The 23926-nt window shown below is 40.7% G+C and overlaps 1 protein-coding gene across 1 annotated transcript; it reads left to right on the top strand.

Moving 5' to 3' along the window:
- Window positions 1-211: 211 nt before the first annotated feature.
- LOC100697919 (blastomere cadherin) lies at window positions 212-20482 on the top strand. The gene is made up of 15 exons (XM_005465470.3): window positions 212-366; window positions 4878-4992; window positions 5624-5712; window positions 6073-6174; window positions 6576-6716; window positions 12329-12484; window positions 12631-12772; window positions 13045-13217; window positions 13839-14048; window positions 14384-14539; window positions 16504-16645; window positions 16860-17032; window positions 17806-17889; window positions 18493-18545; window positions 18920-20482. The coding sequence occupies exons 1-14, from the start codon at window positions 319-321 to the stop codon at window positions 18508-18510; spliced, it is 1749 nt and encodes a 582-aa protein (XP_005465527.2). The 5' UTR covers window positions 212-318; the 3' UTR covers window positions 18511-18545; window positions 18920-20482.
- Window positions 20483-23926: the final 3444 nt, after the last annotated feature.

The raw sequence follows: 23926 nt of genomic DNA, 5'->3' as shown, positions 1-23926 counted from the left end.
GTGAGTGTCTGAGTGTGTTCTGTATATGATGAAGTTTTATGGTTGGTTGTTGAAGTTCAGACCAGTCTTGGCTGGTTTCTCATTAATTTTGTATGTCTGTTACATGTTCATAAATACAGAAACTACTGGAATCTGTCTGCTCAGGTGTGCTCAGTGTGCATGACCATATCAAGAATAAACAGCCAGAGCATCTACGAGCTGACGTCATGTGTTGAAAGTAGCTGCAGAGACTCGTCTATGTGAACGTTCAGTTGCTGTAACTACCCTCAGGAGACGAGATCATTGGTTACTGTGCTCTGCCTTCACTGAGATAAAGACATGGGGACCATTTGGTTTGCAATTTGGTGCATTTTAACTGTTTTTCAGGTAAGAAATATATATCTTACATATATTAAATCATATTACAAATTTTGCATTTTCAAAATAATTTTAATACTGAATATTAGTTCTACAAGAAAATATTTTTTACTTGCAACTATTTTTAAAAATTGAGGGTAAAATTGAGTTTTTGTTTATAGATGACAGTGACAGCACGACTCTGCATCACTTCTTCTAATAACACTCTGTTCTATGTTTAATGGGACAAGTTGCTGCAGTTTCAGAAGCCTTTAATATTCCCATACTGCACTAATAAAGGATTTTAGATTCTTAATAGTTTGTAATGTCCTTTGCCATGTTTCTCATTTCATTTCCAGTTCTGCTGAATTGAATTTGTCTTGAATTGAAGTGACTGAAAGGTCTAGCCTGCAGACAGTTTTGCTCTTTTGAAACCATGCTGTTGGACTGCATGCAGAAAAAGATTTGACATAGTCTTGCTGAAATACATAAAGCATTCTCTGAAAAATCACTGTGGAGGTGCGTTAAAGTTCAGTGCAAGTGTAACCTGGGGTTCAACTGCATGACAAGCAGTGCACTCCGTCACATTTTTAACTGAAAGAATCCACGATTTCCAAATTGAATTTGAAATTTTGGTTGGTTAGGTAACAGGACAGAATATCAGATATAGATCAGATATAGATAGAGTTGGGTGTCATCTGCATAGCAGTGAAAATGTATGGTATGTCTTCTGATGATACTGCCTAAGGGAAGCATGTATAAAGTAAACTGAATTGGTCCTAGCACTGAACTCTGTGAAACTACATAATTAACCTCAGTGTGTGAAGAGGACTCTCTGTTTACATTAACAAATTGGAGTCTATTAGATAGATATGATACAAACCACTGCAGCGCAGTATCTATAATACCTACTGCGTGCTCTAATCGCTCTAATAGGATATTATGGTCAACAGTATGGAACACTGCACTGAGGTCTAGCACAGAGATGAGTCCATTGTCAAAGGCCATAAGAAGATCATTTGTAACCTTCACTACAGCTGTTTCTGTGCTGTGATGAGCTCTGAAACCTGACTGAAAGATCAATTGAAGAAAAAGACTCTAAATAAGTATCAGTGGTACTGAAAGTACCAACAGCATGATGTGCTAGCTTTCTGGAGGGCCTTTTATATACATGACAGAATATATATATATATATATATATATGTATTGTACAAAGAGAAGTGGTGAAATACCCAGAGGTTAAAAAAAGGTAAGAATTCCCAAAACTGAAAAATAATGTACATTTAAGAATTATACGAAAAGGCCTTTTTCAGGAAACATAAAATGGGTTAACAATTTAAAGCTGTTCTGCAGCAATGGAGGTTGGAAGCTGGTGCTACTAATTCCTACAGGTGTTTTAAGTTTTCTGGATTACTTACAACCTCTTCTGTATGAAAGGAACCCACTATGGTATCATACCTTCGTGAGTATGAGTCGAACAGTATTGTACTGCAGAAAGTAGTGTAGTGCCACAAAAATGTCAAGAAAAAGGCAATGGAAGAGAGACAGACCATCATAACACTTAAAAATGTTGGTCTTTCCTACAGAGAAATTGAAAAGAAAGTCAAGCTGTCAGTGAGTACAGTTTCCTTCACCATCACAAGGCACTCAGAAACTCTGACAGGAAGACGTCTGGCAGATCCAAAGCCACAAATGAATCAGAAGACAAGTTTGTGAGAGTTAACAGCTTGCGTGATAGGCGACTCACAGGACAATGGCTTCAATGGCTTAATAGTGGTCGTAGAAAGCAAGTCTCAGTTTGACCTGTGAAGAGAGGACTTGTTTTGCTGTTTTGCTGGATCCAGGGTCGGTGACTTGTACAGAGTGAGTGGCACCTTGAACCAAAACGGCTACCACAGCATTCTGCAGCACCATGCAGTACCCTCTGGTACCTAGTTGGTCAGGGGTTCATCCTACAGCAAGATAATGACCAAAACATAAGTCCAAGCAATGCCAGAACTATCTCAGGAAAAAAGAACAAGATGGTAAGCTTGAAAAGCACAGTCTCCAGACCTAAATCCTATCGAGCTGGTTTGGGATGGTCTGTAAAGAAAAGCGAAAGAAAAGCAAAAAGAAAACAAAAAAAAACAAAACAGAAAATGCAGTTGAAAATACTGTACTTAATTGAATGTTAATTTAAGACTAACAGGCAGAATTTTATCTTTATTCTAGGGTGTTAAATCATTGTAATAGCTATTCCTGTAATGGAGGAGTTTTTACAATGCTTGCTGGCTCACACACTGCTTACTACGCTTTTGTATCCGAAATGAGTTTTGCTTTATCAGCAGCTTTCACCCCGCGTCAGGTAAACCCACAGAATAACACACATTCCAATACAAATCAGTCTTGGCTGGGCCTGTCCAACTCATAACCTTGTCACAACTTGTAGGCTTTCAGTGGAAAGTTGCAAGTGTTTACGATTGTGAGTACATGTTGTCATGTAACTGACTGTGCTTGTGTGAAAAGGCGATGCTGGGTTGAATAACCCATTAAAGTTTTACCAAATTCAATTCAAATGATCTTAGATCAAATTATCTTAGAAAAAAACATAATAAACCTTACATTCATATCTATCTATCTATCTATCTATCTATCTATCTATCTATCTATCTATCTATCTATCTATCTATCTATCTATCTATTTCTCTCTCTCTATGAAAAAAAAAACACCCATCTCGCCCCTGCGGGCGGTTTATCCTTCAAGCTCGGGTCCTCTACCAGAGGCCTGGGAGCTTGAGGGTCCTGCGCAGTATCTTAGCTGTTCCCAGGACTGCGCTCTTCTGGACAGAGATGTCCGATGTTGTTCCCGGGATCTGCTGGAGCCACTCGCCTAGCTTGGGAGTCACCTCTGTTGGAGTAGCATTCAGGAAGCTGTTCTGCTCTGTGTTGGTAAAAGGTATAGAGGAAGATAACAATGGATGTTCACCACTGCTGTGTAATCAATTATTGTAAATGTAAATGTTATCAGGAAATGATCAGACAGGAGAGGGTTTTCAGGAAACAGTGTTGAATGTTCAGTTTCTATGCCATATGTTAAAACAAGATTTAGAGTGTGATTAAAGTGGTGGGTGGGTTCTTTTACATTTTGAGAGAAGCCAATTGAGTCTAATAACAGATTAAATGCTGTGTTGAGGCTGTCATTTTTAGCATCTACATGGATGTTAAAATCACCCACAATAATTATTTTATCTGAGCTGAGCACTAAATCAGATAAAAAGTCTGAGAAATCAGACAGAAACTCTGTCTAAGGCCCAGGTGGACGATAGATTATAACAAATAAGACTGATTTGGTCATGGTCCTGGGTCGTTTGACCCAGCGTTTTGTGTTTGGTATTATTACTATCTTGTGTTCTAGTTTTTTCTGATTTTGGTTGCCTGTGTCCACCCCTTCTGCTCTGTTCGTGTCGGAAAAATGGTTGCAGGAGGTGAGCTTGCTTCAAACAAATGATAAACGCACAGAGATGTCGTGCAGAATACCACATCTCGTATTCTTTTATTTTCCGAGAATATGCGCTTCTTTTATGGTTCGGACTCCTGACATTTCTGTGGAGGTGGAGGAACACCAAAGTAATTGCTTAAAGGAGCTTGCTTCTTCGACATCTTTAAGAGTTCTAAACAAATGTCTGTCCTCCTCCAGAAAATCTTATGTACGCAAACGTGTATTGCAACTTCTTATCTGGTGCGCGTCTTTTATTTTGACAGCGCACGCGCACCTGCGGGCCACTTCTGTGCACCCCTGTTTATAGTGTGTGCCTGCCTGTGTTCCTTGTCACGTTGTCTGTGTAACCTGGTGAAATTTCTGCGTCTCTCTGCCCAACATTCTCCGTGACATTTCTGATCTTCATCCCGAGGTTGTATGGTTTCAGGTTTGTGTCTAGTTTTTCCCCAGTTCAGGCTATGTTTTAGTTCTGTCCTTGCCATCCTCGGTTTTGTTGTTTTTCACCTCCTGTAATAAAGAGCTCACTCGAATCACAGCCAATGCCTGCATTTTGGGTCCTCATTCTCACAACACCACACGACTGCTACCCCAGCCGTGACAGATTTACTACGTTCAATTGCTTTACAACATCAACAAAAACAGTCTGAATGTTTCACAAGTGTTCTTGGGCAAGCTACTGAAAATGCTCCAAGTGCATATATTAGGGGAGGAAAGTGTGAGGTGCTAAATGAAGTCATAAAAAGATAAGTAACTCCACCCTTTTCTTGCTAGTGTCTTCATCCGAGCCTTTTTGTGTTTGGCTGCAAACCTCCACTGTGCAAATTTACTAAACATCCTGCACCCTGTGCCTACACCAGAGAAGTCCTACTTATAAACATTTTTTTTTCTTATTTTGCTGGGAACCAGAAAGTAACAGCACTGATAAGTCTTTATCCTTGCTTGGTGATACTTTTGAAAACTCTAATGTAATGGTGATCTACCTACAACTGCATGCACAAGTAATTGTTTAAAGGAATCTGAATCATTTGTGGCAACCATTAAAATGCTGTTTCTTCTGTCCTAGCCTCCAAATTTAGTGACTGCTGAGGAGCCAGTATGTGTACCTGGATTTCAGTCAGATCAGCTCACTTTCAGTGTGATGAGAATCTACCTGACACAAGGCACAGTATTGGGCAAAGGTAATAACAGAAAATGGTTGTATATTGGTTAGTAGCAATTAAAGTTGCAGTTGGTAGGGATTTGTTTCTGAGAGGCCATCAACAGGTTAAAAGCAAGTAGCACATTTCAAATAGCTGAGAATTTCATGGCTGAAATTTTCACTTAATCAAGCACATTTTTCACCAGTGATAGAAAACTATTGCACCTGGAGCTCCTGGGTTTGTACCACAAGACCATCTTGCTGTGAGCCAAAGTATTAACCACTACGTCACCATACCAAAAATATATGAATCAAAATATTTGTTTGCCATGCACAGCTACAACGATGACAAAACATCTCACATCGCATGTGCACACTTCACCAAACCTGAAGCTGGTTTCAAAGCAGCTTGCAAATATGCAGGTTAAACCAGATAACATACTCATAGAGTAGCTGAACTAATACCAGGCATGATATCAGCTAATACCAATTTTACTGCAGCTTTGATACATGAGTCTTCATAGAGCTAATAAGCATAGGATATTTCTTAACTTCTATTTGATTTTGATTTTTCATGACTTCTGTTTTTATGCATTTAAGACATGCCACTTATTTTTCTGTCTCTTCATGAATTGCAGTAATTAAACAATAACTACTCTCTCTGTTCTCAGTGGGCTTCTCTGACTGCACAGATCGCACAAGATTTCTGTTCGACACCTCTGACAAACGTTTTGTAGTAAAGACCGATGGTGTACTGATGGTGAGTGCAGATTCAAAGACTTCCTTGGTACTGTTTTGTGGGTAAACAGATATATATTTGTGGGTAAACAGAACATAGTAAACATTTGAATGTACTGCAACAATATATAACTGACAATCTTAGATGAATAGTGTTTGTGGGATTTTTCCAAGTGTTTCTAGCTCTGAGGATATTTTAGCTTTTGCTGACATGAAACCTCCTGAAATGTTGCAACATATTTAAAAAGGAGCAAAAGTTTCTGAGCACTGTATCATAGACTGCTAACAAACATCACTGAATTTTTCTGTTTACTTTGACAAAGTCTGAATGTTTGTCACATTTTAGCTTCTTTAAAAATCTATAAAAAATGTTTTCTTCCAGGTAAAGAGACCAGTTTTTCTTCATGAAGGACACCATGACTTCTTCATCCACTCCTGGGACTCACAAGGCCGCAAACTGACCATTCCTGTCAGTGTGAGCATGGTGAGCATCACTATATTAAAGTGGGCTCAGCAGTAAGATTAGACACAAAAGGCAACCCATTTGTTCTTCTTCTCAAAATAATTATTTTTAAAGAAAATATCCCACTTACATCGTACTGTTCTTTATTTAGAGCATGAAATCTCAAGTACCTTTTTAATGATTTTGGATACAAAACCAAGGCTCTGGACACAAAGACCTGTTTCTCTTTAACACTGTGTGGCTGCACATGTAAGGGTTGGTTACATTTAGTTAGTGGGTTTCAGAGCTACTCTTGTTGTTACAGTCACCTTCGACAGTCAACATAATCCTAGTACATCCAATGTATCTCATCCTCCTCATTACACTTGATCCATTTCTGGAAGTGTTCTTCTATCAAATAAAATTTCTGCTTGTTTTCCCAGAATGCAGCTGATGCTCAGGTGCCTGTTCTGCAGTTTCCCGAGCCTGGTGAAGGACTGAAGAGGAGGAAAAGAGACTGGGTCATTCCTCCATTAAATGTTCCTGAGAATCAGAGAGGAACCTATCCCTTAAAAGTAGCTCAAGTAAGGGGACCTCAATTATCTTGTGTCAAAAAATTGATTCTAAAGTGTATTTCAATTTTTTGTTTTCACCACAGGATCTTTTCCATTTGGTTTTCTTTACAGTGGGTATACTCCTTTTCACATTTCCTGTAGCTGTCATTTTGAAATGCCACTTGAAAGCAACACGGTTTGGCAATCATTAAAATACTGTTTTGAAAAGAACTGTAAAATTTTCGTGCATGATTGTAACAGTTAAAACGTGGCTGTGCACAATGGGCACATTATTTGTGAATTTGCATAATTATGATTATGGAACTGACCTCCCAGCCCATTGTTCCTTCAGTGGGCTGGAGGCCATTTATGTGAAAAGGGAAAGACCATCTCTGAATCGAGGAGGGGGCCTAAGGGTACATCTTTCGCCATCTTACAATGCTGTGATTGCAGCCATTCCCCAACTCTCTGTGAATGGTACTCATGGCCATTTGACAGGGGAATTCTCTAAATCACCCTGCTGTTCTTTGTTCAGCTGAGACACCTGAGTTAGAAAACACACAAACACTGCAGATTTTCTTTAACTCGCGAGGACGGTCACAGAGCACTCGCACAGGAGACACTCATGGACTCGCACTTTGTCACCGTCCGCGTTTCTTTATTTATACACGATGTTTCTGTGTGTGTGTGTGTGTGTACAAAGGTAACAACGTCATTCAGAGCAGCGGGTTTTTCCCCTTCTCTACATTTGCATGTTCTTGTAAGACAGCTGAGGTTTCACTTCTCTGTTCTCTGAAGACAGGAAGCGGTTAGTAGCTGCATAGGTTCATCACACAAGTTACTAGGTGAAAAGTCACATAAACATGTGCTTAATGATAAAATAAAAGATACATTTCATATAGCTGATCACATTGTATAATATCCTCTCCTGACACCATTGATCATTAGTCTTTGATCAGTGGGTTTTGGTCAGTGGTTGTTGATCAATGATCATGAGAATTTCCATAATTATGATTAAGGAACTGACCTCCCAGCCCATTGTTCCTTCAGTGGGCTGGTTTCAGTCATTATGCAAATGTACTGTTTATAAGATTTGGGGAAACCTGCAGTCAGCTGAGACTGAAGAAGTCACTTGGATAAGTGACGAAACGTTTCTCCCACAAAACGCTACGTCCAGATGAACAGAATCAACTTTTGGAGATATTCTAATATCCCCTCGGCTTGCTGCCTGTACATTGGGGTTCTTCCCGCTGGATGAGAGGGTTTGTTCCCTGCGCCTTAGGGTCGGGGAACGGGTCCTGACTGTGGTCTGCGCTTATGCACCGAGTGGCAGTTCAGAGTACCCACCATTCTTAGAGTCCCTGGGTGCAATGTTCCTTCTAAGCTGCGCACGTGCACAATTGCGCACTGCTGGCACGGTCTCTGCACACAGAAAATCTGCGTTGCGCACAAAAAAAAATCTAACCTGAATTGAAATTAAAATGAATACTTTAACAATTCTATTTTGCAGTGTTAGTCAGTAAGTGACTGGCTGCTCCCGTATGGGATTAGAAAAATGCCACCTTATCCCATAGTCCAGCCAATAATGCAATTCACATTCGTATATACGCAGCTAATCACCGTTGTTGACAGGCTATGACAGCGTCCTTATGTGCCGATACCGGTGTTTTAGCTAGCAAAGCGGCCTGGCTGATGTGGAGTGAAGCCACGTTAATGACAACGTGTACAAACATTGGAGATGTGAGGAGGACAGACGGAACAATTGACGGAAAAAGTGTGGACTTTATACCAGTTTTTAAATTGTGTTGATAGGCCACGTAAAACCGGAGTTATGATAAAAATATATGCAATGTTTGTTTTTTTCCTGAATACTATCGTTGTTTATATTTACTGCGGGAAGAAATGGTAAAAACGGCGTTTTATAAGGAAAACGCTTGAAAGCACTCTCCGCTTGTGAGCAAAAACAAAACCAAAAAACCCCACCCTTTCCTATTGGTCGAAAAATGTACCATGTCAACCAATCAAAAAATGATATGGCAACATGGCATTTAGTTGTATAGGAAGGGGGTGGTTAGGAGGCGGTGTTTTGAGATGTGAGAGATTTGCGACGTTTAGCGCAAATCTTGTGTAGTTAGTGTGTAGTTAGTGTGTAGTGTAGTCAATAGTTTTGTTGTGTGTGTCAGAACAATGAGGCGACTACTGAATGTTACAGGTGTTACAGGAGTGATACATCTCCTGTTGTCAGGCCTGCAGGTATCAGGCTGTTGCTCTCCTTTATCTCATAGTGGACAGAAATTATTTTTTGGAGTGGCACAAATATTTTATGTGGCATCAAATTTGATGCAGAACACCTGATTGTTCTGTAAATAGTTTGAAATGTTTATTTAAAACACCTTGGCTGCATTTTTAGTAAACAGCAGCAAAAAAAGTTGTTGTTTGCATAACTCAGTTACTTTTTTGAAGAAGTAACTATATAATTAATTGCCCAACATTGGTCATTATATACTGTATTTTGCAGACAGAGAGTTACAGGACTCTCTCCCAGACCACAGACTCATACTCATAATACAAGTCAGAGCTTTATAAAAAAAAAGGAAAAAAAGAAAGAAAGTTGTGTTTTCAAAATTATAGTTCAAGTTATTTTTACTTCCAATAGTGTTAACATACTACACAGGTCATGAACAAGATTTTTTACATTTTCATTGTAAGTGGGCTAAAGCTGTTAATTAAAAGTAGTCTAACATAAATGTAAATGCTGTAATTTGATTATTTTAATAAACCATGTAATTTGGATGGATTCAATGCTGGCGTGACCACAATGCACACATCTGCTGTTGCTCACAGTGGTCCAAGGGACCGCTCAGGGAGTTTGTGTGTTCGCTCAGACACATGAAAAATTAGAGGGAACATTGCCTGGGTGGGGTGCTGGAAGGTGCTCCACCTGGAGACTCTGTTGTCCTACTGGGAGACTTCAATGCTCACGTGGGTAATGACAGCGAGACCTGGAGGGGCGTGACTGGGAGTAATGGCCTCCCTGATCTGAACCCGAGCGGTGTTTTGTTATTGGACTTCTGTGCAAATCACAGTTTGGCCATAACAAACACCTTGTTCGAACATAAGAGTGTCCATAAATGCACGTGGCACCAGGACGCTCTAGGGCGCAGGTTGATGATCGATTTTGTAATTGTATCACCAGACCTGCGACTATAGGTTCTGGACACCCGGGTAAAGAGAGGGGCTGAGCTGTCAACTGATCACCACCCGGTGGTGAGTTGGATCAGGTGGTGGCGAAGGACGCTGGACAGACCCGGTTCACCTAAACGCGTAGTGAGGGTGTGCTGGGAACGCCTAGCTGAGGCCCCAGTCCGTGAGATCTTCAACGCACACCTCTGGCAGAGCTTCAACAGCATTCCGAGGGAGACGGGGGACGTTGAGTCCAAATGGACCATGTTCAGCATCTCCATTGCCGAAGCTGCTGAATTGAGCTGCGGCCGCAAGGTGGTTGGTGCCTGTCATGGTGGTAATCCCCGAACCAAATGGTGGACAGCAGAGGTGAAAGGAGCCACCAAGCTGAAGAAGGAGTCCTATCGGGCTTGGTTAGCCTGTGGGACTTTGGAGGCAGCTGACAGGTACCGACAGGCCAAGCGGAATGCTGCTTGGGCAGTGGCTGAAGCAAAAACTTGGGTGTGGGAGGAGTTCAGAGAGGCCATGGAAAAAGACTTTCGGACTGCCTCGAAGAGATTCTGGCAAACCGTCAGGCGTCTCAGGAGGGGAAAGTGGTGCTGTACCTGCACTGTGTATAGTGCTGGCCCGGCGCTGCTGACTTTGACTGAGAAAATTGTCGGGCGGTGGAAGGAATACTTCGAGGACCTCCTTAATCCCACTGACACATCTTTCGAGGAGGAAGCAGAGTCTGGGGATGAGGGGGATGACCTGCAAATTTCCGGGGGCGAGGTCACTGAGGCAGTTAAACAACTCCTTGGTGGCAGAACCCCTGGTGTTGATGAGGTCCGCCCTGAGTTTCTGAAGGCTCTGGATGTTGTAGGGCTGTCCTGGCTGACAGGCCTCTACAATGTTGTGTGGAGATCAGGGGCAGTACCCCTGGACTGGCAGACCGGGGTGGTGGTCCCCAATTTTAAGAAGGGGGTCCGGAGGGTGTGTTTCACCTACAAGGGAATCACACTCCTCAGCCTCCCTGGGAAAGTCTATGCCAGGGTGCTGGAAAGGAGAGTTCGTCCGCTAGTCGAACCTCAGACACAGAAGGAACAATGCGGTTTTCTTCCTGGTCGCGGAACACTGGACCAGCTCTTTATCCTCTCAAGGATACTTGAGGGCGCATGGGAGTTTACCCAAGCAGTCTACATGTGTTTCATGTGGACTTGGAGAAGGCATTCGACCGTGTCCCTAGGGGTGTCCTGTGGGAGGTGCTGCGGGAGTATGGGGTGTCTGGCCCATTGCTACGGGCCATTCAATCCCTATACAACCGTTGCAAGAGCTTGGTTTGCTTTGCCGGCAATAAGTCGGACTAGTTCCTGGTTGGTGATAGGCTCCACCAGGGCTGCCCTTTGTCACCGATTCTGTTCATAATTTTTATGGACAGGATTTCTAGGCGCAGCCAAGTGGCAGAGGGCTTTCACTTAGGTGGCCTCAGAATGTCATCTCTGCTTTTCGTGGATGATGTGGTTCTGTTGGCTTCATCCGGTGATGGCCTCCAGCTCGCACTGGAATGGTTCGCAGCCAAGTGTGAAGCAGCAGGAATGAGGATCAGCACCTCCAAATCTGAGGCCATGTGGTTCTCAGCCGGAAAAGGGTGGAGTGCCCACTCCGGGTCGGGGATGAGTTCCTGCCCCAAGGGGAGGAGTTCAAGTATCTCAGGGTCTTGTTTGCGAGTGATGGGAGAAGGGAGCCGGAGATGAACAGATGGATTAGTGCTGCGGCCGCAGTGATGCGGACGCAACACCAGTCCGTCGTGTGAAGAGAGAGCTGAGCGTAAAAGTGAAGCTCTCAATTTACCGTTCGATCTACGCCCCTACCCTCACCTATGGCCATGAGCTGTGGGTAGTGACCGAAAGAACGAGATTGTGGATACAAGCAGTGGAAATGAGCTTCCTCCGAAGGGTGGCTGGCCTCTCCCTTAGCGATAGGATGAGAAGTTCAGCCATCCGGGAGGGGCTCAGAATAGAGCCGCCGCTCCTCCACATCGAAAGGAGCCAGCTGAGGCATCTGAAAGGAGTGCCTCCTGGGCGCCTCCTGTGTTCCGGGCATGTCCCATCGGGAGGAGGCACCGGGGCAGACTCAGGACATGCTGGAGAGATTATATCTCTCGGCTGGCCTGGGAACGCCTTGGTGTTCCCCCGGATAAGCTAGAGGAGGTGGCTGGGGAGAGGGAGGTCTGGGCTTCTCTGCTTAGGCTGCTGCTGCGACCCGGCCCCGGATAAAGTGGAAGAAAATGGATGGATGGATGGAGGATGGTAATTAAAAGATTAAGGGGACTGTCTTGTTTTTCAAACAATCCTGATAACAGCATGTAGAAAATTGTAACCTGCCTTCTACCTCACGCACCGCTTTGCTGTAGCTGTTGTTCAACACTAACTTTTGTTGAAGTCAGGGATTTAACTCAGTTCTGTTGTATTTTTGTCCAGATCCGCTCTAATGAAGATAAAGCAAGGAAGCTCTTTTACAGCATCTCTGGTCCTGGAGCTGATCTGCCTCCTGTTGATCGTTTCATAATGGACAAACAGACTGGCAATCTGTATGTAACACAACCACTCGACAGAGAGGAAACGGCCAGTTACACGGTAACACGGTGGCAACAGTCACCAATAACAATGAAATCTTTGACTTGTTTGTATTGTGTGTAGATAGAAGGTGTAGAGATAATGTAATGAATTTAAAGGTGAATCTAAAACTTTCTAAATGAAACATGTTAAAATCTTCTGTGTAGTTTCTAGCACATGCTGTGGCTGATGGAGCAGGACAAGCTGAGGATCCCATGGAGATTATAGTCAATGTGATCGACCAGAACGACAACAAACCTTATTTTACGGTGGAGTACAACGCAAATGTTGCTGAGGCCACGGCCATCGGTATGTATAGAAACCTTATTGTCTCTGGACTTCTTAGGTAGTTTTCTTTGGTTCCTGTTTATAATTCTTATCCACTATATTTAATGAATCTTAAGATATTCATAAAATCAGAATGACACCAAATTCAGCTGGGTATGTGTTGGGTCGGAAAGAAATTAGCAGACTTTTGCATTACGTCCGTTTTATTTAGTAAATCTCGTAAATGAAGCAGTGTGAAGACCTTCAGACACTTGTGCTCTTGTTTACCTTTTTTCTGAATTCCTCCAATTCAGACACAGAGGTGGTTAAGGTTGAGGCCAAAGATGATGATGAGCCAGATAATCTCAACTCAGACATCCGCTATCGTATTCTGAACCAGGACCCACCGCTGCCCACTGACCACATGTTTGAAATCAACCCAGTTACTGGAAGCATCAGAGTCACTGGTAGAGGATTAGACAGAGAGGTAAAACTTGTTAAACACATTTAACACACAAGTGTCCTTTTACACCTACGGGCTGAAAAACATTTTATAATGAATCAGGATCAATAGTCTGCCTGTCACTGCTAGAAATCAGTCAAAGAGGGTGCTGCAAAAAACATGTTTTGGGTTTTTAGTGAAACTTGACACAGCCTCTAAAGTATAGGTATAGTTTATCTGTCTATATTTCTGGTTTGTGTCATACTTCTGGACACACAATTCATACTTAGCAAATAGTTTGTCAGACAAGTCAGTGTCTTCCATGCAGACTACTGGAGATCAGAGCAATCTGTTTTTGGTGCAGCATCGTAGAACTCTTTGAGACTGACTTCACAGAGTAAAAACAAACAGCCTCGTGCCAAATGGTCAAGGAATACTTTATTTTAAAAAGTTTGGCCAAGCATCTCAAAAGCATCATTTTTGCAAGTGTTTGTCATAAGCAAAATATTAAATGAGTTTAGCTTCAGCTTTTCAGCAGAATCAGCCTTCATAGATGAAGAGCTTTAGTCAGTCTGAAGGCTGTGTTACAGTCTGTAAACTGATGTCAGTGTCTCTTCCTTCCTGTTGATGAGCTGATCTACCTTAACAGTCCTCGTCTCTTAACAGAAATATCCACAGTACACTCTGACAGTACAAGCAGCAGATATGGCGGGAGAAGGTCTTTTTGCACAAGGAAAAGTAATTCTCACGGTGACAGATGGCAGCAGCAATGCTCCTGAGAGTGGCAGTAATGTGGAACCAAATACTGCACGCGTTTTTCCAGATGTTTTCTTCACTGAGAACAACAGAGGACCCTATCCTATTAAGTTAATTGAAGTAAGAGAATCTGATTCTGAACTAGACTTCAGACTTTTGTCTCTGCACAGGATGGTTTGCTCAGCAGTAACTCTGCAAATGTTATATTTGTTGATTGTATTTGATCCTTCTGAGTTATTTCCTAACCGTGTAAACTTTAGACAAAGATTAATTGTCTTGTTTCTTTGGGCAGCCAAGTTGAATCTTTAGAGCAACAGTTTGTTACAATGGTGACCATTCTTTTTTTTAAGTGCAGCCAAAGACCTCTGCACAACCACTTTACAATAGTTGTTGTGCAATATTACAACTGTAGTCAGTGAGAGTGGTTTAACCTAATCCTGGTGTGTTTTGTCTAGATACGGTCTGATGAACATCAAAAGCAGAATTTACATTACAGCATCTCTGGTCCAGGAGCTGATCAGCCTCCTGTTGCCCTTTTCACCATGGATAGAGACACTGGCAGTCTGTATGTCACACAGCCAGTCGACAGAGAGGAAGCAGCTCATTATAAGGTAAAGTAAATTTTGTAATATGGGGCTCTGTTTTTCTTCCTTCTTGGTCGAAAAACTAATCAGCACAATCTTGAGTATCTATCCAGAAGATGTTGTCAACTTAGCCAATTTTACCATTCAAACAAACATGTGATATGCCATGAAAGCAGGAAGGACAGACAGGCAGGGGTATTTGTTTTGTTTGTTTTTTAAAAAAAATGCACAACTCAAGCTTACAGCCTGGAAAAAAAATAAAACAGGAACAAGTTGGAGATATGGATGGTAAACTGGAAGCTACATATATGACAATACTGTGTGAACAATTCCAGCTCTAATCCACATGATGATTATTTGAAGGTCCTGGTGTCTCATTGTCATTTCTATGACAAGCTAATAAATTTCCCATTAAGCAGCGGTCACAAAAGTACAAACATCATTTACTTGAGTAGAAGTACAGATACTTGTGTTAAAAATACTCCAGTAAAGGTAAAAGTACTGAATGAATCTCTTTACTTAAGTGAAAGCGAAAAAGTACAAGCTCTGAAATGTACTCTTGGACCATTTGAAAGACAATTTTACCAGCTATTTTTATGCAAAGGTAACTGAATCTATTGATGTATTAACATAAGGATAAAATAATGTTACTGCATCAGAATGTAAATGCTATTTGAATCTAAATTAAAATACAAATGAATTTGCAGTGACAGACCTTAGGCCCCCTCTTCAGTTCAGAGGTGGTTCACATAAACAGGCGCCTTGACTCCGCGCTCAAACCAGCGTCCTCTCTGTCCACCATCTTTCAACATCTTACAATGCTGTGGTTGCAGCCATTCCCCAACTCTCTCTGAATGGTACTCATGGCCAACATTTCTTCAACTAAAAATGTTACGTCCAGATGAACACAATCAATTTTTTGGGACTGGCAAAATAGAACATAAACTCGACACACAGACAGAAAGGGAACAGATATGGAGACAAGACTGACTACATACAGGGGATGCTAGGGAGGACACACAGACAAGGCTACAACAGACTAGACATGAAAGGGAACAAATTAAACAACTTAGAAACTTGAAATTACAAACATGATTAACTAATCTAGCAATCAAAGTATTAAGTCATAGAAAAATAACAGGAAAGTGTGTATTTTTTCACTATCTACTAAAGATATTTATGGTAGTTTTTTGTAAGAAAATAGATTATAACCTTTTGTTTTATAATTAAAACATAGTCTGAGCAATGAGCTGTCAGAAGTCTTTCTAATAATTTAAGCTCAAAGAGTTGTGCTGACAGATCTTTTTTAACTTACTACAGCAGAATTTCTTTGTCATGTAGAAAAACCAAGAAGTACAGCTAAAATTGTGTTTTTTCTTATGTTGATGTGTCTCAGGGGCTAAATGTGTAGTTAAACTTCACTGGCAGAAACGGGAGTTTCACTGGCCATGGCCCACTTGAGATCAAAGTTGGCTGTATGTGTAAAAGGAGGAAAAGGAAATTGACATCCCTCCTTTTTAAACATTTTATCTTGGGAATTATTTTGCAAAGTGAAAAAAAGAGAAATGATACTTTTCAGTGAAGTAAACACTATAATCTTACTAAAGAAGTTTCATAGTGCACAAGCTGTATAATCAAAATATATTTGAAGTTCCTAAGGCTAGTGTTTTATGAAGAATGGCACTTTTCAGAGTCACATACTGTACTATAAATGTATGATCAGATCATAATTATAGATACAATAATTTATATACCTCTTTTTCCATAAAAGCATAATATGTGGGTGCTCATTTAGCTTAGGGAGTGAGCAGGCGTGGGTTTGAGTATGATCCGCAGCCCTTTGCTGCATGTCTTCCCTTCTCTCTGTCTATCTACACTTTCTCTATCCAATAAAGCCCCAAAATGTTCCTATTATGATGAATAAAAGCATTAATGTACATTGTTTATTCTTTTTTGAACAACATAATTTTAATATGATTGTATGTTGGCAGCTACAAGTGCATGCCGTGGCAGAAAGTGGAGATCACCAGGAGGTCCTGAGTGTTACAGTTAAAGTCATCGACCAGAATGACAACAAACCTGTCTTCACTCAAAACACCTTTGAGGGACAAGTTGCTGAAAACTCAGTAAAAGGTACTGAGAGTGAATTTAAACCTTGCTTGTCATGTCTGCTTGTTTCACTTTTAAAGGAGAAAAAGGAGTCGGTTGCTAATGGTTATAAGATAAGATCTAGTAATTCACTCCAGTAAAGTGGGGTGTGTACAGTCTAAACACTGACTGTGAATAAAAGATAAACAAAGCCTGAATGACTGTTCTTAATTCCTACTTCTGAATTCTTTCTCTCCAGGTTCTGAAGTGATTAAGGTCGAGGCTACAGATGCTGATGAACCAGATAATGCCAACTCAGATATCCGTTACAGTATTCTGAGCCAGGACCCACAGCTGCCCAGTGACAACATGTTTGAAATCAACTCAGTTACTGGAGCCATCAGAGTTGCTGGTACTGGACTGGACAGAGAGGTTAGCCTTCTAACGCATTCAGTGACAGTAAGCAAACTGGCCAGCTCGGGATAAGGGGACCCGCTTATGACCGGCGCACAAGGGATTTTAGAAAAAAAAAAGAACAACTATTGAGTTGGCAGTTGTAACTTTTTTCCCCCTGTACCCCTTTTTAACAAATTAAAAACAGCTTGAACAAACAGCAAATTGTATCAAAGAAGCAGGAAAATATCACGACTTCATTCCATTTTACCTGTTCAGATGATATCTGTCCACTTATGTCCATTAATTCAAGTAGGCTAACACATGTGTCAGTGTAGACAAAGTTAAATATGATCTGGTGCTGTCTCAAAGATATAAGTTCAAAAATAAAATAAAACTGTCTCTTCTGAGTGCAACTGGAAAATAAACTCCCTGGCTCTCATTCTGCCTATGCTACCGCACAGTTAGTGGTTAGCTTATAGGGTGGATAGCATTATAGCATTAGATGAATCTGCAACATTAAAATGTACCAAATATCGAAGTGTCTGTCAGCTCTATCATTTTTTCTGGTTATAGAAAAAAGCTCGATTCCACATGTTCCTGTTGCTAATAATCAGCTTGAAAACTTTGTTCTGCTGGGATGTTGTCACATAACACTGTTAGTTCTATGTAAACAGAAATTAGTTAGCATATTCCACTGAACTTTAAAATGAGAAGTATCTCACTAGAGTCTGTTTTGGATACAAACTGATGATAGAATGTTTAATCCTACTGGTTGATGAGCTGAACTCATTATATTTCTCTTCCAACAGAAATATCCACAGTACACTCTGACAGTACAGGCAGCAGATATGGAGGGAGAAGGGTTATCTGGACAAGCACAAGTAATCCTCAAGGTCAGAGATAATATCAATGTTCTCTTTTTCACTAGAGGGTCTTAAGAATCACTCCATGTTTGCAAATTTTGCCGAGGTGTCAAATAGATTCTGGGCTGGCCCAGTGTTGGGCACCATTGCTCTCAGTGTGGTGATGTCAACATTACTACAAAGGAGTGAATTGCTCTTTTTAAATTCCTTGGCAAATTTTCCGAGAGCACTTTTTATGAATAGTGGTTTAATAGTAGTTCAGGATGATCCAAAATTAGCTTAAAGCTATCAAAATAATGTGGAGAAACAACAAGGTGTGTTAAAGAGATATTGTGCCATATCAAGAGGACTGTGCTTCCATGTTGAACAAATTTGTACCACAAGGTGGTGCAACAACTTTTATATAACCAGGCTACATATTAAAAAGATATTTTTATGTCCAGTGTTGACCTTGATTAACTGAGGGCTAAAAACCAACATCAAAAGTAAAAAAACGATAGCAGTAGCAACATTGTCACTGTGAAAATGCTGCCCCTTGTTTTCAAAATGTGGTAGTTAGCAGTCAGTTCTTTCTGATTACCTTCTTAAGATACTTTTTGGAGGCACTTTAAAAAGCCTGTGTTTGAATAACAGGTGGTGGAGAGCCAGTAGTCCTGGAAAAGCTTCAGGTCTCCTGTTCCTGCTTGGTGAGTTTAACTACACTGAGTTGTCCAATAGTGAACTACACAAATCGTCGTCACTTCCCCTTATTGTAACATTTCTAGAATTAATATTAACATCACCTAACTTCAGACAACAAGTAGTGCTTCTTAATTAACTCACAAGGAGCTGGCACTCTTGCCTTACTGTTACAGAATCTACATTTCTGGATAGAACAAAAGTGAAACAAAAATTGAGCTTTTTAAAATAACAAACAAACAGTAATTTCTGATTTGTTCCACTTACTGCATTTCCACTGATCCTGAGTCAATTTGACCCCTTGAAGAAAAACATTGTTCACCCTAGTTTGGTAGCTCTGTATTGATATGCTAAGAACTTTGCTTTGTGTTTTACAAAACAGAGAAGCGGAGAGAAGGAGCACAAAGACATCAGAGACATCTATCACTGCGCTGGAGGCTGATTCTACATGACGCTCTCTTCATATACATGTGTGAATGTTAGATAGAAAGCACTTACATAGAAAAAAGTGCTTGTTTAGATGGGTGTGAATGCGTGAATGAGGCAGGTTGTGCAAAGCGCTTTGAGTGCTCAGAGTGTTAAATAAGTGCTATATAAGAACCAGTCCATTTATCATTCATACGAGCAGTTAAAATGGCCAAAGCTAGTTTGTCAGTGATCATGTGACAATAAAATCCCAGCATAGTTCTTCTTCACATGTAAGCATTTTGTAGGTGGTGGGAAGTTCTGCATATGTAGGAAGGTCTTAGAAAACTTGCAGGGGGAGCTGTGTATCTGCTACTTTTCTTTTCCATAATTATTGTGGGACTAGAATGCTATGGAGCGCTCTTTCAAGTGATTTTCTTACTCTGTTTGTTGTAATCAAAACCTAAGAAAACAAAAGATTGAAATGGTGTAAACCACAGTCAGCAGCTGCGCAAACAATAGATTTGATGATGTGTTGGAACATGATCATGCTGTCACTGAGGAATATGCTTCTTTATAGTAAATGAAACATATGAAACTAATTAAGAGTATCAGTATCTGAACATAAAAGTTCACAGTTGGTTATGTCGAAAAGTACCTTTAAATTGCAAAGAAATCAGGTACTGTGACTTTATCCTGATGCACACTCAAAATAAAGTACTAGTACATCCACTTACAAGTTTGTAGAAGAAACTTGTAAGTGGATGTTGTGTAGAAAGTCGAGATATTTTGGAGGAAGTGTATGATGACAGGGATCATTTTGCTGTTATGTTCAGTACTGAGACATGCCAAATGACATTTCAGATCTAGTTACCGCTTCATGAATTGAACACACAATCCAGTCAGTATTGTCTGATTTAAAATACACCTGGTGCTGAATATTATTTTTACTTAATAACACGGTTATACTGCAATTAGTTTAGTTTTTATTTATGCCATTGTTAGTGGGCTTTTCTTCCCAGCAAATAGACTGACTAACACAGATAAATATATTCCTGCAAAAACTATCAACGCATGTCCGTTTTGACCTCAGAGAAATCTTTATTCAGTCTAAAGATCAGAAAACAGAACTATCTCTGTCATTGCACCAACCTTTACATTTGTCAAATATCGTTTTTTTTAATATACTACGGAGGTGTGCTGTGTTGTCAGTTGATCTGGAACAATGGCTCAACATAAGAACCACATGAATGCCGGGACCCCAGGTTACCCACCAAAAAATTGCATTGTAACAAAACGGCCAGTGTTAATCACCAGTAAGTGTTTTTTTAACATTGTGGCCCAATACCGTATAGTCAAAGTTCTTTTAATATGGCCTGCTGGGTAAAGCACAAATAAATAATGTACATGTACTACACATGTATAAGAAAAGAAAATGGGATTGTTGTTCTTTTTTTTACAGTAACTGTCTATACTGTATCTCTTGCTATGCTGCCTCTTATATCCTCTTAAAGCCAATAAAATTAACCATCGAAAATCACCAGGTCAAAACTGGGACTTTTTTTTTATACACTACCATGAAAACATGCAAACACAACACTCTAATTTGGTGCTCTTGCTTTGTAAACGTGGGAGAAACATTTGTAAGTCCTTTGATCTTGCATGAAGAAAAAGAGTGTTTGCTGAATTGAATGTTATCCCTGCCACATGCCACTGTCCCGCATTGCCTGAAATCAGCAACAATAGTCCCAGTCCCCAAGTCCACCACCATCAGTGGCCTCAATGACTACAGACCCACAGACGCAATTTCCACTGCCCTCCACTCCACTCTGCATCACCTAGAGAACCTAGGTAAGGATGCTCTTCATTGATTTCAGCTCGGCCTTTAATACCATCATCCCAGACATCCTCATAGCCAAGCTGATCAAAAACTTTCTTACAGACCGATCACAATCTGTCAAGGTTGGCAACCAGAGATCATCCACCCTGTCACTCAGCACTAGCTCACCATAGGGATATGTGCTGAGTCCTCTACTATACACCATCTACATCAGTGACTGCACCCCAACGCATCCCTGCAACATCATCATCAAATTTGCAGACGACACCACTCTGATGGTGTCATCTGCCCAGCAGTGCCTCCGTTTCCTGAGGGTCCTGAGATGGAACAGGCAGCAGTCTGACCTACTAGTCTCCTTCTATCGTGCCACAATCGAGAGTGTGCTGGTGCACGCCATCCCCGTGTGGTACACCGGTTGCACAACAACTGATAAGAAGAGACTCCAGAAGGTCATCAGAACTGCAGAGAAGGTAACCATGTTTTTGAGCTTTGTAATAACATTTCTATTTCAACACTGGGCAGCGACTGGTTCAGGCTTCCCAGCTGCCTGTCACTGCAAGTCACAGTTTGTTGGTGGAGTAACGCCATGTTATTTAAAGTCCAGCCTGCTGACTATGTTGCTTTCACTTATAGGTCTGAGCTCTCAATGCACTCTGTCAGGCCAGCACAGCGACTCACTCACTTTACAAAATTTGGTCTGTCTCTCATGCTTAGACAACTTCAAGGGGGAGCAGTGTATCTGCTACTTTTCTTTTCCATGATTATTGTGGGACTAAAATGCTATGTGTGAAATAATACAAGAAAATGTTGTTAATTTATTGTATTGGAAAAGATTTTTGCAATTTTGTGTTTTGTCCATGATTCAGAGAAGGCAAAGGTACAAGGATTGTCATTTAGGTTGTTTTTTCTTCTTTTTTATGATTGTCATATTAAAAAGAAGTTTAATTTTAGAATGAACTTCCTGCATCCAAATATCAACTTAAAACTGCACAAAGTTACATATTTTGTTGAAAAATAGCTTTCGAATTTTTTTAATAGTAATAGTGAAACAAAAACAAAAAACTGAATGAAATCAACCTGAACAAGAACAGCGATCTCCTCCTAAAGAGGCTGAAAAGATTTAAGCTCTGTGCCACCTCAAATGTCTTGTCATCACGTCTGTTAAACAACATAGTCTGATTCGAACAAATTAAATCAAACAGGCCTCTAGTGTGAAAGGGTCTGTAATAATGCTGACCATTTAGAGAGTCACTGTCAACTCTTTTTACAGATTTTTGTTTGTAATTTTCTTCTAAAGCCATTTTGATTAGGGCTTCCATAAAAAACAAGGACTCAAATTGAAAGTACGGTCTCCAACAAACAAGATCAGACATGTGGGCCGTCTGTAGTCGGTATTCCGGGAATTCAGACTCAGATATGTTCCTGTCTGTTTAGTAGCAGGTTATTAGCAAGATATACACGATAAATAAATTGTGGATTAAACTGTTTGTTTCTCTCTTATTCCACCGCTTCTCTGCTGTGATGTCAAATATCGATACCAGACTCGACTCTCTACTGTGATGTCAAATATCAATGCTAGACTCGACTCTATACCGTGATGTCAAATATCAATTCCAGACTAGCGTCTCTACTGTGATGTCAAATATCGATACCAGACTCGACTCTCTACTGTGATGTCAAATATCAATACCAGCCCCGACTCTCTGGTGTGATGTCAAATATCAATACTAGACTCGACTCTATACTGTGATGTCAAATATCAATTCAAGACTTGCATATCTACTGTGATGTCAAATATCGATACCAGACTCAACTCTCTACTGTGATGTCAAATATCAATTCCAGTCTCGAGTCTCTACTGTGATGTCAGATATGAATGCCAGAGAAGATTCTCTGCGGTGATGTCAAATATCAATGCCAGATCACGTCTCTGCTCTAATGTCAAATATCAATGACAGAATCGTCTCTCTGCTCTAATGTCGATTATCAATGCCAGACTAGCGTCTCTACTAAGATTTCAAATATCAATACCAGAGAAGATTCTCTGCTGTGATGTCAAATATCAATACCAGAGAAGATTCTCTGCGGTGATGTCAAATATCAATACTCGAATCACGTCTCTGCTGTGATGTCAAATGTCAACACCAGACTTGAGTCTCTTGTGTGATGTCAAATATCAATGAAAAACTCGACTCTCTGGTGTGATGTCAAATATCAATACCAGATTTGCCTCTCTGCTGTGATTTCAAATATCAATGCCAGATTCGCCTCTCTATTGTGATGTCAAATATCAATGCCAGATTCGTGTCTCTGCTGTGATTTCAAATATCAATGCCAGATTCGCCTCTCTATTGTGATGTCAAATATCAATGCCAGATTCTCCTCTCTATTGTGATGTCACATATCAACACCAGATTCGCTTCTCTACTGTGATGTCACATATCAATGCTAGATTCGCGTCTCTGATGTGATGTCACATATCAATACCAGACTCGCATCTCTGATGTGATTTCAAATATCAATGCCAAATTCGCGTCTCTAATGTGATGTCACATATCAATACCAGACTCGCGTCCCTGCTGTGATGTCAAATATCAATGCCAGATTCTCCTCTCTATTGTGATGTCACGTATCAAAACCAGTTTCGCCTCTCTACTGTGATGTCACATATCAATGCTAGATTCGCGTCTCTAATGTGATGTCACATATCAAAACCACACTCGCGTCTCTGTTGTAATTTCAAATATCAATGCCAGATTCTCCTCTCTATTGTGATGTCACATATCAATGCTAGATTTGGCTCTCTATTGTGATGTAAAATATCAATACCACATTCGCGTCTCTGCTGTGATGTCAAATATCAATGCCAGATTCGCCTCTCTATTGTGATGTAACATATCAATACCACATTCGCCTTGCTGCTGTGATGTCAAATATCAATGACAGATTCGCCTCTCTATTGTGTTGTCAAATATCAATGCCAGATTCGCCTTTCTTTTGTGATGTCAAATATCAATGCCAGATTCTCTTCGCTATTGTGATGTCAAATATCAATACCAGATTTGCCTCTCTATTGTAATGTCACATATCAACACCAGGTTCGCCTCTCTACTGTGATTTCAAATATCAATGCCAGATTCGCGT

This window comes from Oreochromis niloticus, linkage group LG13 (genome assembly GCF_001858045.2).
Source record: "Oreochromis niloticus isolate F11D_XX linkage group LG13, O_niloticus_UMD_NMBU, whole genome shotgun sequence".
Classification (NCBI taxonomy): domain Eukaryota; kingdom Metazoa; phylum Chordata; class Actinopteri; order Cichliformes; family Cichlidae; genus Oreochromis; species Oreochromis niloticus.
This window is presented reverse-complemented; position numbering and strand designations above follow the sequence as displayed.